Raw genomic sequence first — 20,000 nt, 5'->3', positions numbered from 1 at the left:
CACTCTCCATTTACTCATCCATTCAAACACATTCATTTGCATCTTAGCCCCAAAGGGGAGAACGGACAGATCCTCACCGTACCACACCGCACAAGGGTCAACTGGGCAATGCAATCAGTGACATCCGCAGCAGGGCCCGACAGCAGAACTGGTTTACCCCTGCCACATCATAACAGACCCATCCCCTTACCCGCACCTGACCTGACTAGCTGATCAGACCAAATGCGGGAGAATATCCCCTCAGGGCTGCGTCATCACCTATTTATTCACAATTTCTCTCCATTTATTTCTGTCACGCACAGCCACTCTTCCTTGCTCAACAGACATCCCTCTCGCATCCAGCGCTCTCTTCACACTGTCCATCCATCCTATTCGTGGTCTTCCTCTCAGCCTTACACCTCTCACATCAGATCTAGTTATCTTTTTCACCAATCGCTCATTATCCATTCTCTCCATATGTCCAAACCATTGCAACACCCTCTGCTCAACTCTACCAGCCATCTCCCGAACAACTCCAGTTCTCCTTCGCACTTCATCATTTCGCACCCGATCCATACGCGTCACTCCACACATACTCCTCAGACATCTCATCTCCATTACATTCAAACTTTTCCTCTCTGCTACACCCATATTCCATGTTTCAGCCCCATACAATGCAGTCGGTACCACAACACCCTCATACAGCCTTCTCTTTACATCCATTCTAAGCGAACGACATTTAAACACTTTTTTCATTCCTCCCAGCACCTTTCCTACTTCATTTATTCTAAACTTCACTTCTGCATCTATTCTTCCATCCACAGCAACATGTGACCCTAGATATTTAAAACAATCTACCTCCTCAAGCAACTCACCATTCAAAACTATATTCATCCCCCTACCATCTATCAACCTCGTACACTTCATCACTTTACTCTTATTCTCATTTACTTTCAATTTCCTCCTTTCACACACCCTTCCAAACTCCTCTACCAACTGTCTCAATCTCTCCTCTGAATCAGTCACCAGTGCAGTATCATCTGCAAACAGCAGCTGCTTCAGATTCCACTCTCCTCCATCAACATTTACCAGACTCAGACCACCTAAAACTCTTGCATTCACCTCCCTTACAACACCATCCATGTAAATATTAAACAACCAAGGCGACATCACACATCCCTGTCGAAGCCCCACTCTCACGGGAAACCAATCACTCACAGCATTTCCCACTCTTACACACGCTCTACTATTTACATAAAAACTTTTCACCCCTTTTAGTAACCTACCATCATGTCCATACAATCTTAAAACAGTCCACAAAGCCTCCCTATCAATTCTATCATATGCTTTCTCTAAATCCATAAATGCCCAAAACACATCCTTGCCTTTCGCTAAATACTTTTCACACACTTGTCTCACAGCAAACACCTGATCAACGCATCCCCTCCCTCTCCTAAAGCCACACTGCTCATCACTAATCACTCCCTCTGTACCCTCTCTAACTCTCATAATTAACACTCTACCATACACCTTACCTACAACACTCAACAGACTTATACCCCTAAAGCTAGTACATTCATACTTATCACCCTTGCCTTTATACAACGGGACCACACAAGCACTTGCCCAGTCAATTGGCACCATACCTTTCTCAAAGCACACATTCAACAATCTTACTAACCAGTCAACAATAGTCACTCCACCACCCTTCAGGCATTCCACAGCACACCCATCCATACCTGCAGCTTTCCCTGTTTTCATCTCCTTTACTGCCTTCTCCACTTCTTCCTTCGAGATCAAAGAATCATTCAACTCTCCCAACACATTTATTCCTTGCACCCTTCCATCCGCCACAATCTCAGCCACCCTTTCCTCCTCTACATTTAACAATCTTTCAAAATACTCTGCCCATCTCTTCCTTATTGCATCCATCTCAATTAACATAATAATAATAATAATAATAATAATAATAATAAATAAAAATAATAATAATCATCAACATCGTCACCACCACATTACCATCATCATCATCATCATCATCATCATCATCATCATCATCATCATCACCACCACCACCACCACTACCACCACCACCATCAATCATCATTATCATCATCATCATCATTAACCCCTACACCGCGGGCTTGTTTACCAATGTTTTGCGTGTCCCGCGGGGTTACTCTGGCTCCGACAGACTCTCAAAAAATATTTGCCAAAAATCAGTTATTAGTCCTAGAATAATAAAATTATACATGCTTATGGCACATACCTTCAGCTTTCTCCTGGAATGTTTGTTGAGCCTTCTTCTGTTACCGTAGGACTTGTGGAGACCTCTGAAGTAGGGTAACGAAGTCTCCACTTTACACTTGCCGACAACCCGTAATATGATTACCACAGCCAGATGCAAACACTATAAACACTATTCTATAATTTTCAAGTAGTTTGGGATCCATACTCCAAAAAAAAAAAACACTGTGAAAGCAATGGAAATTACGAGCGCGTCTGATCGTCGCACTTGCGCTAGTTCGCTCTAGGCACTCTGTCATTTATTATTCATAAAACCCCTCACACTTTATATTTCTATTACTATATAACACTTATATATATCTGGAGTCTTTCTCCATAAGTTTCCTTCAGTCGTATTAGTTTATTGTCACTGAAGTCATTCAATTTTTCTTTCAGTAAAATACGTAGAGAGCCACGGATTCACTTTCACTGTTATAACATAAATTATTTGTACTCATATTCTTATATTACTAATTACTTACATTACTATTTACATTTTCTATTCTATTTTCAATATTTACCCTTCTATTTTACTTACACCATGTTATTCACTGTCACTTTCAGTAAGATAAAACTATAATACACTGTTCAATCATATGAACTGAACATCCATTGCTTTCACCTGTTATTTACACATTATTTACACATTATTTCCAAATCATCCTGCTTCCACACTTGCACTGTTAGAACTGCTTCTGGCTGTGGTGATCGAAGAAGCAGGTAACACAGAGGGGAACCTGGCACTCAGCGCACTGCCAAGAGGTGCGTTTATGCTCAGGTGTGCGGCGGGTGGTATGCGCACATACCTGACACCTGCGAATCGCAGCCTGTGGCAGGCATAAGCTCAAGTCTGTGCCGATCCATATACGCCCTCTGCTCAAGTCGGTCGGGAAGTGTTACTGGATGGCGCCTTGGAGTTGCTGCTGTCACCCTACCATATCTTTCCAGCAGCTGCTGGACACAAGTCCTGGCGAACAACCTCAGGGAGAACTGGACTTGAGTGGCTTGACCTTCATCTTGTACAGGATGAAGGCGTTCAGCATCGTCATATCTATCAGATGCAGAAAAACTTTCCTGTACCACCTAGTATTCTTCCTGAGGCAGTCAATCTCACCAATCATCATGTCGGACTTGTCCACCAGCCACATGTTGATATTATAGTCCAACACAGCATCAGGTTTCATCACAGGTTCGCCTGTCCTACGGTCGACCTTCCCACTGTCTGTCATCTCCCCCTTATGTACGGTGGTGAGCATGTGCACGACCCTCTTGTCATGCCACCGTATTGCCAGCATCTTCTCACACTTGCGTAGGTGCACGTCTCCTCGCTTCGAGGTTCCTGCCTCTGGGAATTTGGGGAAGTGGGCACGATTACTTTTCACAGTGCCGCAGGAGCCAATGCCGTGCTCAGAAAGGTATTTGGCAAGTTTCGGTGCTGTATAGTAGTTGTCTGTATACAGCACATGATTCCCACCAAAATACTTTTCTAGGAGCACTTTCACTACACAGCCTGAGAAGCCAAGGGGGTGTGTTTTATCCAGATCGACAGTGCTGGCTGAATATATGACGAAGTCAAGGATGTACCCCGTCTTACAGTCGCACAGTACAAAGAACTTAATTCCAAAGCGATGGCGTTTGCTTGGAATGTACTGAACAAACCGAAGATGTCCTCTGAACAAAACCAAGGATTCGTCAATGACAACCTTCTGAAAGGGGTGGAAGAATGACATAAACTTATCCTTCATTCTGCTCAGAATCTCCCGGATCTTCCAGAGTGGGTCGGTTTGGGAAAGTACATTGTTGTCGGCAAAGTGCAGGTTTCCCATGATGTTCTGGAAGCGATCTCTGGCCATGTACTTATTGAAGGTGGGTGAGGGTAGTAAGGGGTCCATGGACCAGTATTCTTCCAACTCATGCTTCTTGGAGTGTGGCATGAGAAGCATGAGGGCAAAGAACACATACAGCTCCTGCACTCCCAGCATGGACCACTGTTGCATCTTGGCTGCACCTGTACCACTTGCAGCACGTTGTGATTCATACCTGTTGGTCTCATCATATATGTGCTGCATGACTTCGTCATCTAGGAAGGCCAAAAGGTAGTCGACACACTCAGCGTTTTCGTCAATAGTGAAGGCAGGCTGAACTCCTGAGGTGCTCTCATCAAAAACTAGATTTTCTGGCACAAAATCTGACCCTTCCGTCCACGCGAAGGCGTCCAGGATTCCCTGTCGTGGCGGTGTAGGACGGGTGGTGGTGGTGGAGGTTGGCTGTGAGGGAGGTTTATCTCGGTCAAGGTCACTCGCACTGACCCTAGGTTGCCGTACAGCACTAGCAGCCCTTACCCTACTAGCTACACTACTTTTCACTCTCCTTGATTTACCTCTACCTCTACGGCCTGCCTTCACAGTTGATGCTGGTGGTGACTCCGACGACGAAGACTCCGGAGATAACTCAGCCGACGATGATGAAGAAATGAGTGAAGTGGGGCTTGGGGAACAGGGAGGTGAATGCACTCGTGACTCATGGCGGGCTGGGTCACGTGGGGGCATTGTTCTGGGGCTAACGCGCCGCCTTTTCACTCCCTTCCCAAATTCCTGTCCTTGCTGCACTAAAGGCTCCTTTCCCTTGGAGCTAGACACTGATTCACACACTGTAGCACTCGTTGTTGCTGTTTCTGGCACGATAACCTCACCCGGCTCATCACACGATTCACCCGAATCGTCATAGTCACTGTCCATCATAATCATGGACAATTCTGCCAGTTCACGTGCCACTGCAGAGTCACTAAGGCCTTTCCTGCTTGCCTCACTACTTTTCTTAGGAGTAGAGGTCACGGGGCCCTTTGCAATGGGCTCAGAAGCGGCAGGAATGGCGGGGCGCGAGTGCGACATCGTTTCTCTACAGCAGAGGACAAGGAACTAAATGCCGTGGCTTATCTGAGAAGGGAAGGGTTGACAATGACACTTTAGGCTGACTGCTGCTAACTTACAGGCTAATTTTTTATAGGTAGAAAATCTCGGCAATACATAAAGAAATAGGTAGTTCCAGGTGAATGTAAATGTCAATTAGGATTCTCCCTTCCTTTCTGATATATATTTTTATTACAGACATCGATTACAAGGCATAAATCAAAGGGGAAATTACCGTGGTAATGTAGCGAATGAATGCACGTGAGGTTTTGTCAGGTGATAATTAGCCAATTTCTGGTGTATAACACTATCACTTACCTGTTTTTTTTTTTTGGTATATATTATTTTGTATAAGTATAGGGCATAGGGCTTATTTCAATGGATGAAATCTGTTGGAAAAATCCGGGGGAAATTTGCATAGTGCAGCGCGGCGTGGGAGGTGAGAGGACAGGGTAATGGAGGGCAGGTAGGGAGGGGAGTCAAGAAGGGGGTAAAATCGCTAAATTGTCAACAATGGATGGGAGTACAGATGAGATTTGGAGTGCTGACTAGTGTTGGACATTAGCAGTACTGATAGATGATACAAGCCACCACTTGAGAGCCCGGGATAATTCAAAATAACACAGAATCATAAAAGTGACGCCCCGCGGTATGATCCATTGTGGCCGAGCGTCACGAAAGTGACGCCCCGCGGTTAAGGGGTTAATCATCAGTAATAATAATAATCATCATCATTGCCACCACCACCATCACCATCATCATCATCATCATCATCATCATCATCATCACGCTTGCTATAAGTCGAATGGAATTGTCTGTCAGCAAAAGAAATAAACTTAACAGCTTCTCACTCATACTGAAGTGGTTCTCAAATGACTCCTTTAACTGGATGTTGTTGTTGATTTTCGATTTCGGTCAAGCGTGGCCCAGCAGACCTGTCGACCGCAGGTAAACAGTTGCCCTTATGAAGTCGTCCCGAACGTTCCTTACACCGTTGATGTTGTGTGTGTGTGTGTGTGTGTGTGTGTGTGTGTGTCGCTCCATTATGTGTTACGGTGTGTGGACCTATAGTACACGCGATGTACTCGTAGGTGTCGTCTTCAATTCCACCCAACTCACATCTAAACTGATAACTGAGGAGGACTGGGTGATGTCCTGATGTGATGGGTTGATGTCAGGGGAGGGGCCTGTGATGTAGTGTTAGGGCTGAAGTATTGTATTGCCTGTGAATGAATCTATACAGCAGGTGTTTTTTCATTGCTAGTGCTGGAGTGTTTGGAGGTGGATGTGGTCGACGAGGAGCTGGCGATGTTTGTGTGGTGGTTAAGTGTTTAGTTTTGTTGTGATGTACCGTGTGTGGTTTTTGACGGTGGGATCCAGTGTCTTGTGTCACTCCAGGAATCTTAATAGAAGGTGTACATGGCCTGGGTACATTCCCTTGTAGAGTGAAAGTGTAAATGGAAGACGTCATTAGAGTATACGGTTTATGGTGTAATGAAGAAAACAAGTTATGGAAAAATTGACATAAAAAATAATAAACCCAAGAAACTACTGGACCCCTACTTACCCTCCCCTTACACACACACACACACACACACACACACACACACACACACACACACACACACACTCTTCTGATCCCACCCCACCTTTCATTATCAGAGATGCACGTGTGTGGCTGCCGTCATTACCCCTTCATTACCACACCTGTCCACCAGTCTCAATGATATTTTCAGAGTAGCGTCAGTGACAAGGATAACACCGAGAAAGTTGCGGGGCGTACTGCTGGGAATCGTATTTCTAGTCACTTCGGGGGACTACCTAACGCCTTTTCCTCAGCGAATTATTCTTTTTAATACACCCAACTCTGTGAATGGTGGTGTGTAGGTAGGAACGGGAGGCAGCCCAACCCTGTAAAGATAAACGTATTATAAGAAGGAGAGGTGTGAGGGGAGCAGCAAAAGGATAGATAGAGAGATAGATGGTGTGTGTAGAGAGAAGTGGATAGGATAGATAGAGAGAGAGATGGTGTGTGTGTAGAGAGAAGTGGATAGGATAACAGAATAGGTAGGGATGGCAGTGATTGGTGGCGCTGAAGTGGGACAAGCACACCTTAAAATAGAGGCTTTGTTTGGAGCGGTGTTGGATAAGGAAGCAATATTTTTAAAACATCCAGTGGTCAGAGAATAGATTCCCCTATCCCCCTCTCTCCCACACCCTGACACACTCTCCTAGTCAGTCGCTCACACTGAGTCCCCTTCACAAGGCCAGGCTGCCGTAGGCCATTGCCCCTTACACTTTGCTACACATTGACATCAACACCACAACGCTGCAAGTCTTTCTCATCTGTTTTTCTGTCTCGCGCAAATGGCCATTATCCTTTTTCCTAGACGCAAGATGGAAGGAAAAAAAAAATAGTAGGAAATAAATAAATGATAAAAATAGCCGGGAAAGCAAATTTATGTTCTGGATTCCATATTTGACTTGCGATCTAAGTGTATAACAGGATGATCACCCTTGTATTTGTTTTTTTAATGCTAGCCTAATACTAAAACCTAATACCAACCTAATACCAACCTAACACTAACCTAATACTTAAACCTAATACTAACCTAATGCTAACCTAATACTAAAACCTAATACTAACCTAATACTAAAACCTAATACTAACCTAATACTAAAACCTAATACTAAAACCTAATACTAACCTAATACTAAAACCTAATACTAACCTAATACTAAAACCTAATACTAACCTAATACTAAAACCTAATACTAAAACCTAATACTAACCTAATACTAAAACCTAATACTAACCTAATACTAAAACCTAATACTAACCTAATACTAAAACCTAATACTAACCTAATACCAACCTAATACTAACCTAATACTAAAACCTAATGCTAACCTAATACTAAAACCTAATACTAAAACCTAATACTAACCTAATACTAAAACCTAATACTAACCTAATACTAACCTAATACTAAAACCTAATACTAACCTAATACTAAAACCTAATACTAACCTAATACTAAAACCTAATACTAACCTAATACTAAAACCTAATACTAACCTAATACTAAAACCTAATACTAGCCTAATACTGCGACGAACCTAGCCTAAAACTAACAAAAAAGACCTAACCTAACCAAGACTTTCCTGAATTAAAAAAAAAAATAAAACAAGAGCCAAGATGGTAATATGCAACGTAAAATCATCAAATCACTATCTATCTATCTACTGCCAGACGCTCTAATCCCGCAAAGGGTGGCCACAGACAAAACGCCCCCAAGTCGACCTGTCCCCCGCCATTTCACTGCCCTGTTCCCAGCTCACACCCCCCTCCCTCATATACCTTTCCACCCCATTCCTCAATCTCATCCTTGGTCTCCCCCTCTTTCTCCCTCTCTCCACTTCACGTACATACACCCTCTTAGTCAGGCTTTCATCCTCCGTTCTCTCCACATGTCCAAACCACTTCAGTGTATTTCTCCTAATTTTCACATCCACATCCACATCCACCCCACAACGTTCCCTTACCTCTTCATTCGTCAACCTGTCCCTCCATGTCACTCCACATGCTTCTCTCAGGTAACTCATTTCCACTGCTCTCTTTCTTGACTTGTTCCCCTTTAGCATATCACACTGGCAGAATATTAAGCTTCAAGCGATATTCCTGTCTGCCTTTTTAATTAACTAACCAATGTCGTAAAATATCCCCCAAGGAGTAGTGAAGTTAATTAACGGGTAGTGGAAATAAATTAGCCTTTCCCCTGCCGGTTTCATTTCCCTGCAGGCCAATACCCAGGCTGTGTGGCGAAAAGTATTGAAATCTTAAAGGCTTTGCTAAGATGGGGAGGCTGAGAGGGGCGCCTTCACGTGGTGGCGCTGATATTACCACGCGGCTACACACCCTGGCTATACAAACGTCCCTCAATTACCTCCCTATCCCCCCAAAAGGATGGTGGATTGCAGGGGAAGGGCAGGTGAAGCCTGTAGTCAACTGGGTTCACATTTTAGATGAATCCGAAGTTCACTAAAAACCTAAAAACAAGGAACTGAAAACTGTTGACAAACGTGTGGATGTGGATGTGATAGGAAGCGTTAGGAGAAATACACTGAGGTGGTTTGGCCATGTGTAGAGGTTGGAGAGTGAGAGACTAACGAGGAGAGTGTATGTGAGTGAGGTGGAGGGGGGGGGGAGAGGTTGGGAAAGGCCAAGGATGAGATGGAGGGATGGAGTGGAGAGGTATATGAGAGAGGGGTGTGTGTGAGCTGGGAGCAGGGTAGTGAAATGGCGGGGGACAGGGCGACATAGGGGCGATTTGTTTGTGGCCACCCCTTACGGGATTAAGGCGTCTGGCAATATATAGATAGATAGACAGTTGTTTTGGTGGGTATTTGGCTGCTTCTCCCCAGCTAAACATACTCACTGGGGTATATTGCATGTCTAAGGTATACCATTGTATTTTACAGACCATACGGGATACGCCTGCAGAGGACATAGCACTAGTGTAATGTTATAAAACTTTCCATTACAGGTTAAGTATGTTTCCCCTGCATTCCTTCCTGTAGCATTTTCATTGATATTTTTCCTAGGTTGCCTGATGGTCTCCTCTCATTTTTCCGCCCACTTCAGCTGGAGAGGGAGTTGAGTGGGTGTGGGAGGGGGGAAGAGACACCCACAAAAGGTCATCTTAGGTCATCTTCTCATTTTCCCTCCAACTATGGGTGGAGAGAGAGTTGAGCGGGTGTGGGAGAGGGGAATAGACACCCACGAAAGGTCATCTTAGGCCATCTTAGGTCATCTTCTCATTTTCCTGCCAACTTCTGTTGGAGTGAGAGTTTAGTGGGTGGCGGTGGGTGGACAGACACCCACAAAAAGTCATCTTAGGTCTGTGTGGTCTGTGTATCCCTGGGTATAACAGTCTCTCTGCCACAGCCACGCGCCTGGTGTCTGGTTCAGGGGGGCCTCTTCAGTTCGAGGAGCCCCGGTACTGCCTGCTGCTGGCTGAGGACGCACCGTTGGCCCTCAAGGTGGTTCAGGTCCACGCCACGCACAAGGACGGTACGTACAGAACCAATAAGGCGTATCCAGTATAACCACCAATACAGGCTTAGCCACGAGCACCACAGTGGGTACAATGAACACCTTAGGTTCTATGAGGTTCACGGTACAACACAATATATACATGTACTTCAAATATGAAAACAGTACAACACAGTCTACATGTACTTCATCAAATCTGAAAACATTACAACACAATATACATGTACTTCATCAAAATCTGAAAACATTACGACACAATCTACATGTACTTCATCAGATCTGAAAACAGTACAACACAATCTACATGTACTTCATCAGATCTGAAAACAGTACAACACAGTGTACATGTACTTCATCAGATCTGAAAACTTTCGTCTCAAGGTAGCCAGATTACAATGAACAAGTACAAAAGTAATAGATGCGGGAGCTTCAGGGCCCCCTTGGTTAATGTCCTTTGAGTAGTGTGGAGGCGGAGGATGATTTTGTGTGGTGTGGTATGGCGTGGTGTGGTGTGAGAGGCTAGTGTGGTGTGGTATGGTGTGGTGCGGGAGGCTAGTGTGGTGTGGTATGTTGTGGTGTGAGAGGCTAGTGTGGTGTAGTGTGGTGTGGTGTGACAGGCTAGTGTGGTGTGGTATGTTGTGGTGTGAGAGGCTAGTGTGGTGTGGTGTGATGTGGTGCGAGAGGGTAGTATGGTGTGGTATTATGTGGTGTGGTTTGGTGTGATGTGGCTTAACCAACGTCACCAAAATCTACGAGAATGATACATCTCGTTTCCGAAAATTGTTAGTGGGAGACAAACGGACGGTGCCCCTCCTATAGACTATCTATCTATCTATCTATAGCCCGACGCCCTAATCCCGCAAAGGGTGGCTGCAGACAAAACGCCTCCAAGTCACTCTGTCACCCACCATTCGACTACCCTCCCCCCAACTCACCCCTCCCTCCCTCATATACCCCTCAACTCCATCCCTCCACCTCATCCTCGGTCTACCCCTCCCTCTCCCTCCTTCCACCTCACCTACATACACCCTCTTAGTCAGTCGTTCATTCTCCATTCTCTCCACATGTCCAAACCACCTCAGTGTATTTCTCCTAATCTTCTCAACCACATCCACATCTACCCCACAACGTTCCTTCACTTCTTCATTCGTCAACCCGTCCCTCCACGTCACTCCACATGCTCCTCTCAAGTAACTCATTTCCACTGCTCTCACTCTTGACTTGTTCCCCTCTTGCAAGGTCCACGCCTCGCTTCCATACGTCAGGGTAGGGATCACAATACCATCATGCAGTGACTTCTTAACTTCCATACGCACCTCCCTATTTCTCATCACTGCTTTCAGTGTACCAACAACCTTCCTTCCCTGCTGTACCCTTTCACGTACTTCATCCCCCAAAGTTCCATCCTTACTCATCACACTACCCAAGTACTTGAATGCACTCACATTCTCCATATCCTCACCATCCAACCTCACTGCACACTCTGTGACTTCATTCCTCTCAAACACCATAACTTTACTTTTGTTTACATTAACTTTCAGCTTCCTCCTCCTACACACTGTCCCAAATTCATTCACCAAACCTTGCAACTCCCATTCATCTTCACTCAACAATACTGTATCATCAGCAAACAGCAACACCGGAAGCTTCCAAATCTCACCCTCATTCATTAGGGCCAGCCCCACATCCACTGCCCTACCTTGCACCTCCTTTACAATCCCATCCATATATATATTAAACAGCCATGGAGACATCACACACCCTTTTTTCAGTCCTACATTGAGATCAAAGAACTCACTCAGCTCACCATCCACTCGCACCGTAGCCCTAGCTCCCTCGTACATACTCTTCACAGCACTCAGCAATTTCCCCTCCACTCCATATATTCTTAATACCTTCCACATACCTTGCCTATCTATTCTGTCATAAGCTTTCTCCAAGTCCATGAAGGCAGCATACACTTTCCTTCCCTTCTCTAGATACTTCTCCACTAAACATCTTAGAACAAATATCTGATCTACACACCCTTTTCCCTTCCTAAATCCCCCTTGTTCTTCTCCAACTAGCTCCTCTGTCATATGCCTAACCCTATCAATGAGTATTCTACCATATATTTTACCAGTCACACTAAGAAGGCAAATACCCCTATGGTTACCACATACTTCTCTCTCCCCTTTTCCTTTGTACAGAGGAACAATTATACCTGATTTCCAGTCCTCTGGAACCCTTCCCTCTTCCCAAGCCAATCTACACAACTTCCATATCCACTCCACAACAATCTCACCCCCATAGCTAAGCATTTCACCACACACTCCATCAATTCCTGGGGCCTTTCCCAGCTTAATCTTCTTCATCGCTTCCACTACTTCCGCCCTACTGATCTCTTCCTCTCTCCTCTCATCTCTTCTTCTCCCAGCCATTCCCCAACCACTTATACTCACATTGCTCTCACTCTCTACATTCAACAAATCCTCAAAGTGCTCCTTCCATCTCCTCAATTTCTCTCTCTTCTCCACCAACAATCTATTATTCCTATCTTTCACTCCCCTACTATTTCCCCTTTCACACTGCCTTACTTTCTTTACCTCCTTCCAAAACAATTTCTTACTCTCCCTCCATTTCACACTCAGATTCCTCCCAAACTCTTCATCCACTTTCTTCTTACTCTCCTTCACCAGTCTCTTAACCTCCCTTCTCCTGCTCACATATACCTCTCTCTTCTCTCTCTCATCTTCTCCCCTACCTCTACTCGCCAATCATTCACTATATGCCTTCTTCTTTTGTTCCACAGCTCGTTTCACCTCATCATTCCACCATGCTGTCCCTTGCACACCCTTGCATCTCCTCCTCACTCCACAAACCACCTCACACGCTGCGCCTATCTCTTCCGTGAATATCTTACATACGTCTTCCACCCCTTCCATCTGCTCTAGCTCATACCTTCCCAATCTTTCTTCCACTATGCTCTTATACTCTGTCATTTTCTCACTATCTTGCAATTTCTCCACTCTTCTCACAGGAGCTGTTTCCTCCTGTCTTCCCTTTCGTCTCCTCAACCACTTTCTTTGCAGCTCTACCTTGGCCATCACTAAGTGATGGTCCGAGACTCCATTCCCCCACCCTCTCCACACTCTTGCATCCAACACTTGTCTTCTCATTCGCTCATCCACACACACGTAGTCTATCATTGCCTTTCGTTCAACAAGTTCACCATCCATCCTCCTCATTACTCTCCATGTATACCGGTGGATCATCTTATGACGAAAGTAGGTGTTGGCTATTGCCAACCCCTTACCAGCACAGATGTCCACCAAAGCACTACCATTCCCATCTACTTCAGCTGGCACACCCCACTGACCAACCACTCCTTCCACTCGTACATCCCCAACTTTGCCATTCATGTCTCCTATCAACAGCACTCTCTCGCTCCTCTCAAACTTGTCCATACATGCTTCTACTCTCGCCCAAAACTCATCTTTCACTCTTGCCACTCGATCCTCTGTTGGAGCATACACACATACAATCGCCCATGCTTGTATACCTACTTTCATCCTCACCCATACAATCCTTGCACCCACTGTTCAATACTCTCTTATATTCTCCTTCCACTTCTTGCTTATCATCAGACATACTCCCTCTCTTGCCCTCTCATTCTCATTGACTCCCGCACATATACCTACACCATATTCCCATTCTCTCACCCTTTCACCTTTACCATTTAGTTTCAGTCAATCCACATATATCCACTTTTGCATCCTCAAGCACCTGAACAATCTCTCTCTCTTTCACTTCATCATTCACTCCTCTCACATTTCATGTTCCCACCCTAAGAATGTCCTTTGTCCGTTCCTTAGTCGTCAACGTATGGTCCGTCCGGGTCCGAGGCGCTTTTTCGCTTTTTTAGTTTTTTAGTTAGAGGATGAATGAAAGGAAGGCAATGATTGATTATGTGTGTGTGGATGAAAGGATGCGAAGGTGTGTAAAGGATGCAAGAGTGTATAGAGGTTGGGGGAGTGGACTTTCTGACCACTACTTGGTGGTGGCCAGAATTAGGATGCAAGTGAGATGGAGGAATAGAAGAATGGAAAGACGAGAGGAAGGAGTAGTTGCAAGGAGAGTGGAAAGGTTACAAGAGGATGAGAAAAAGGCAGAGTATAAGAGAGAAGTGGAGGAACGATTGGGCAAATATGAATTGGAGCAGATGGGAGACGTGGAAGGTGTGTGTAAGATATTTACAGACGAAATATGTGCAGCATGTGATGTGGTGTGTGGAAGGAAGAGAAGACGGAGGGGGGTGCAAGGAACAGCGTGGTGGACTGAAGAGGTGAAACAGGCTGTGGCACAAAAGAAGAAAGCATACAATGAATGGATGAGAAATAGGGGCGTGGAAGAAGTTGAGAGGCGGAAGAGAGAGTTGTATGTGGAAAGGAAGAGAGAGGTGAAAAGATTAGTGAGAGAGAGTAAGAAGAGAGTGGATGAGGAATTTGGAAGGAATTTGAGTGAAAAGTGGAGGGACTGTAAGAAAATGTTCTGGAGAGAAGTGAAAAGAGTAAGACAGGGTGGAAGTGAAGTTAGCAGGGGAGTGAAAGATAAAAATGGTAGATTACTAGTGCAGAAGGGAGAAAAAGTGAGCAGATGGAGAGAACACTTTAAGGAATTGTTGAACGTAGAGGATGGAAGTAATGCGAGTATAAGTGGCTGGGGAATGGCTGGGAGAAGGAGGGAGGTGAGAAGACAGGAAGAAATCAGTAGGATAGAAGTTGTGGAAGCAATGAAGAAAGTTAAATCGGGGAAAGCCTCAGGAATTGATGGAGTGTGTGGTGAAATGCTGAAGCATGGGGGAGAGATAGTAGTAGAATGGATGTGGAAGATGTGCAGATTGGCCTGGGAGGAAGGTAGAGTCCCTGAGGATTGGAAGTCAGGTATAATTATTCCCTTGTACAAAGGAAAGGGGGAAAAAGAAGTGTGTGGTAATCATAGGGGCATTTGTCTTCTTAGTATAATAGGAAAAGTGTATGGTAGGATACTTATAGACAGAGTTAGAGAAAGAACAGAGAAATTAGTTGGAGAAGAACAGGGAGGCTTTAGGAAGGGAAGAGGTTGTGTAGATCAGATATTCATTCTTAGATCTTTAGTGGAAAAGTTTCTAGAGAAGGGAAAGAAGTTGTATGCGGCTTTCATGGATTTGGAGAAAGCATATGACAGGGTGGATAGACAAGGATTGTGGAAAGTGTTAAGAATATATGGAGTAGATGGGAAGTTGTTGAATGCTGTGAAGAGTATGTACGATGGTGCGAAGGCTGCAGTGCGTGTGGATGGTGAACTAAGTGAATTTTTCTCTTTGAAAGTTGGTTTGAAACAGGGATGTGTCATGTCTCCATGGTTGTTCAATCTGTACATGGATGGGGTAATAAAGAGGTACAAGGTAGGGTAGTGGATGTTGGAGTGGCCCTGGTGAGAGAGGATAGTGTTTGGAAACTCCCTGTACTGTTGTTTGCAGATGATACTGTGTTGTTGAGTGAAGACGAAGGGGAGCTGCAAGGCTTGGTGGATGAGTTTGAGAGAGTGTGTAAGAAACGGAACCTAAAGGTGATTGTAGGGAAGAGTAAAGTGATGGTCTTTGAGAGAGGTGAAGTTAGTGAATGTACAGCGAGGTTAGATGGTGAGGAATTGGAAAATGTGAGTACGTTTAAGTATTTGGGTAGTGTGATGAGTAAGGATGGAGGTTTGGAGGGTGAAGTGCTTGAAAGGGTACAGCAGGGAAGAAAGGTTGCTGGTTCTTTGAAAGCAGTGATAAGAAACAGGGAAGTGAGCATGGAAGTGAAAAAGTTACTACATGACAGTATTGTGATACCAACTCTAACGTACGGAAGTGAAGCTTGGACATTGTTGGAAGGACACAAGTCATGAGTGAGAGCAGTGGAAATGAGTTATTTAAGAGGAGCCTGTGGAGTCACGTGGAGAGACAGGTTGACGAATGAGGATATAAAGGAGCGTTGTGGTGTGGATGTGGATGTGATAGGAAGCGTTATGAGGAACACACTGAGGTGGTTTGGCCATGTGGAGAGGATGGAGGGTGAAAGACTGACGAAGAGAGTGTATGTGAGTGAGGTGGAGGGGGGAAGAGGGAGGGGGAGGCCGAGGATGAGATGGAGGGATGGGGTGGAGAGGTATATGAGAGAGGGGGGTGTGAGTTGGGAGCAGGGCAGTGAAATGGCGGGGGACAGGGCGACTTGGAGGCGATTTGTTTGTGGCCACCCCAAACGGGATTGAGGCGTCTGGCAATAGATAGATAGATAGATAGATAGTTAGTTCTTTTTACGGGGTGGGGTACTAACCCACCACCAACCCTTTTAGTCGCCTCGTACGACAAGCAGGGATACTGGGGGAGTATTCTTGAAACCCCCCTACCCCCAGGGGTAGATTTATGACAGACTCGATTGAAAGCCTTTGAGATTACGTGGTTTCGAAAAATGTGCCTTTGGAAGATAACCTTTTCCAAATAAATGATGCTGTATTGATGACCTGTTGCATCTTGATTTATTTAATACAGTGGAAGGAAAATACAGCCATTCTTCTTTTCCAGGCTTCACATCCTATTAGTTATTTTGTAGTTTCGAAACCTATGCTTTTTTCATCTTAACTTGGCCCAGTTTTTCGTCCCTTTGCTCTTTACATGTAGATCAGTGGCAGGAAATTACAGTACTTCTGCTCTCCATCCTCTCCATACCACTTCTTCGTGACTAGTATCATATCTTGCTGTTAATGTATTGTTACAACTCAGTATTAAAGATGGATGGGGTGACAATTATATGCAAAGTTAGAGAGAGAGAGAGAGAGAGAGAGAGAGAGAGAGAGAGAGAGAGAGAGAGAGAGAGAGAGAGAGAGAGAGAGAGAGAGAGAGAGAGAGAGAGAGAGAGGGTAAAAGTAAGCAAGGTGACGAGAGAGACAGGTGACTTAATGGTCTGGTTCTCCGTTGTGCCAAGAATCACGTCATTTGTCACTGCCTTCACTCACACAGAGGGCTGAGGTCATCTTAGGTCACACAGAGGGCTGAGGTCATCTTAGGTCACACAGAAGGCTGAGGTCATCTTAGGTCACACAGAGGGCTGAGGTCATCTTAGGTCACACAGAGGGCTGAGATCATCTTAGGTCACACAGAGGGCTGAGGTCATCTCAGGTCACACATATGGCTGGGGTCATCTTAGGTCACACACATGGCTGGGGTCATCTCAGGTCACACATGGCTGGGGTCATCTCAGGTCACACACAGGGCTGGGGGTCATCTTAGGTCACACACAGGGCTGGGGTCATCTCAGGTCACACACAGGGCTGGGGTCATCTCAGGTCACACACAGGACTGGGGTCATCTTAGGTCACACACAGGACTGAGGTCATCTTAGGTCACACACAGGGCTGGGGTCATCTTAGGTGACACACAGGGCTGGGGTCATCTTAGGTGACACACAGGGCTGGGGTCATCTTAGGTGACACACAGGGCTGGGGTCATCTTAGGTGACACACAGGGCTGGGGTCATCTTAGGTCACACACAGGGCTGGGGTCATCTTAGGTCACACACAGGGCTGGGGTCATCTTAGGTCACACACAGGGCTGGGGTCATCTCGCAAGACATAATTAGCTACAAAAATACGCTCGTCTATCCTTCAACTCCTTCATGGTTGGATTAATTATCGATGGAATGTGAAAAAATTAGTGTCCTGCATTAGTTAGTCATCTGCTACTCCCACACCCACACCAGCAGACTGCGCCGGCATTCCAACACACCGGTAGCTGAGTTCCTGTACAATATTCCTTTCATAATTCTGCTTCAGTTTGGCTACACTTTCATGGCAGTGATTGTCCCCTCCCGCCCACTGAGATATAAGTGAATGAATAAAGAAAGAAAGAGAGGAAGGAATAAAGAAAGAAAAAAAGAAAGGAAAAGGAAACAAAGAAGAGAAAGGAAGACAAAAGGAAAGAAAGAAAAACAGAGAGATGGAAAGGAAGACAGAGAGACAAACAGAAGAAAGGAAATAAAAGGAAGGAAAAAGAGAAAGAGAAGAAAGAAAGAAGAATAACAGAACAGGAAGAAAGAAAGAAAGAAAAAGAAAGAGAGAAAGACAGACAGACACACGGAAAGATAGAAAGAGAGAGAGAGAGAGAAAGAAAGAAAGAAAGATGAAGGGAAAAGAGAGGAAACAGTGTTGCTTTTCGCCTATGCATTGGTATACAGCAGAGAACAGCAATAATACCAGCCTCCCATACCGTCCAATGCGTTACCCTCATGTTATACCAGGTAACCATAAACCGGGCCAGCTCTAGGACTGGAATTGCCTGTACTGCCATATAGGAGTGGTATAGGAGTGGTATTATGAAGCACTGGTATGTTTCGTGGTCATTTTGGTAGGAATATAGCCTAACTTGGTATTATTTGTGTACTTACTGATGCAGGGAAAATTGTTGGTGTGTGTGTGTGTGTGTGTGTGTGTGTGTGTGTGTGTGTGTGTGTGTGTGTGTGTGTGTGTGTGTGTGTGTGTGTGTGTGTGTGTGTGTGTGTGTGTGTGTGTGTGAGAGAGAGAGAGAGAGACGTGGCACCAGGATTTTGGAGAATGAAGATGTATGTGTGTGTGTGTGTGTGTGTGTGTGTGTGTGTGTGTGTGTGTGTGTATGAGAGAGAGAGAGAGAGAGAGAGAGAGAGAGAGAGAGAGAGAGAGAGAGAGAGAGAGAGAATCGTAATATGTTCCAGTATCTCACCCCTGACTTTCTCCCCCCCCCCTTTTTTTTTTACTTTTTTTTCGTCATGGTAAAGGTGTTGAAGGTATTGTTTTGTGCGTGTTAGAGGGAAGGTGTGTGTTGCGTTTCTTCTGACCTGAGAGTGTGCTACTTTTTATCACCAGTAGCGTAGGTGTTACGTGTGTGTGTTGCCTCTCATGGCCGGGAGGGGAAAATATTGTGCTACTTGTTACCTGAGCAGTGGCAAAGGTTGATTGTGTTATCTGTTACCTTGCAAAGCGTTGATTGTATTGTTACCTGAGACTCTTTTCTGTTATGGAGAAGGTACTTGTGTTACTTGAGGTACACTCTCCACGTGTCAAGATGTTACTTAAGTCGCTTCTTTTGTCACAGGAGCAGCGATCAGGTACAGCATCATAGGTGGAAATAAAGATGGTTTGTTTACCATTCACCAGCACACAGGACTCATCACCCTAGCGGCACACCTTGACTATGAGCTGCAGACGAAGGTAAGGAGTGTGTAAGAGTCGTGTATGCTTTGTGTGGTAGTCATCATCATCACCATCTTCATCATCATCATCAGTACAATCATCATCACATCGTCAGCACACCACCAGACACAAAGATATGTTGGAGCAATAATTTTTCTTCTCTTCTGCTGTTCCCTTAATAAATTACGTGCCAACTTGTAAAACTGTCACACAGGCTTGACATCTTGCCCACCAACTACTGACAAGAGGTAAGAAGGGTTGAGGGTAGTATATAATCGATGTGGTTGTTATATAATAATGTATAATCCAGCCTACGGTCAGAGTCCCCCACACCAGCCCCTTTCACGTCACTCACACATCCATATATCTCTGTTGGCAAAGTCAGTGAGGTTGCTACTGATATCTTCTGTGGGTTCTCTGTCTTGTTTTGTGGTTCTACACTACACATACCCTCATACTAACACACATCACACTGCTACACCACACCACACACCACACACAACTTCATTTTCTCACACACAACACATCACACTGCTACATCTCAC

The 20,000-nt window shown here is 45.0% G+C and overlaps 1 protein-coding gene across 1 annotated transcript in view; it reads left to right on the top strand.

Moving 5' to 3' along the window:
• The window catches only part of LOC145390973 (putative neural-cadherin 2), a 159,676-nt gene that overhangs the window by 88,949 nt on the left and 50,727 nt on the right, over nucleotides 1-20,000 (top strand). The window contains exons 3-4 of the mRNA XM_080265707.1: nucleotides 10,123-10,248; nucleotides 19,358-19,473. Coding sequence (XP_080121833.1) covers nucleotides 10,123-10,248; nucleotides 19,358-19,473 — 242 coding nt within the window. The remainder of the gene's footprint in view (nucleotides 1-10,122; nucleotides 10,249-19,357; nucleotides 19,474-20,000) is intronic.

The sequence above is a fragment of the Coenobita brevimanus genome, chromosome 16 (genome assembly GCF_032717465.1).
Source record: "Coenobita brevimanus isolate Jiangsu-jjx chromosome 16, ASM3271746v2, whole genome shotgun sequence".
Lineage (NCBI taxonomy): Eukaryota > Metazoa > Arthropoda > Malacostraca > Decapoda > Coenobitidae > Coenobita > Coenobita brevimanus.
The sequence above is the reverse complement of the archived record's forward strand: the minus strand, read 5'-3'. Positions and strand labels throughout refer to the sequence as shown.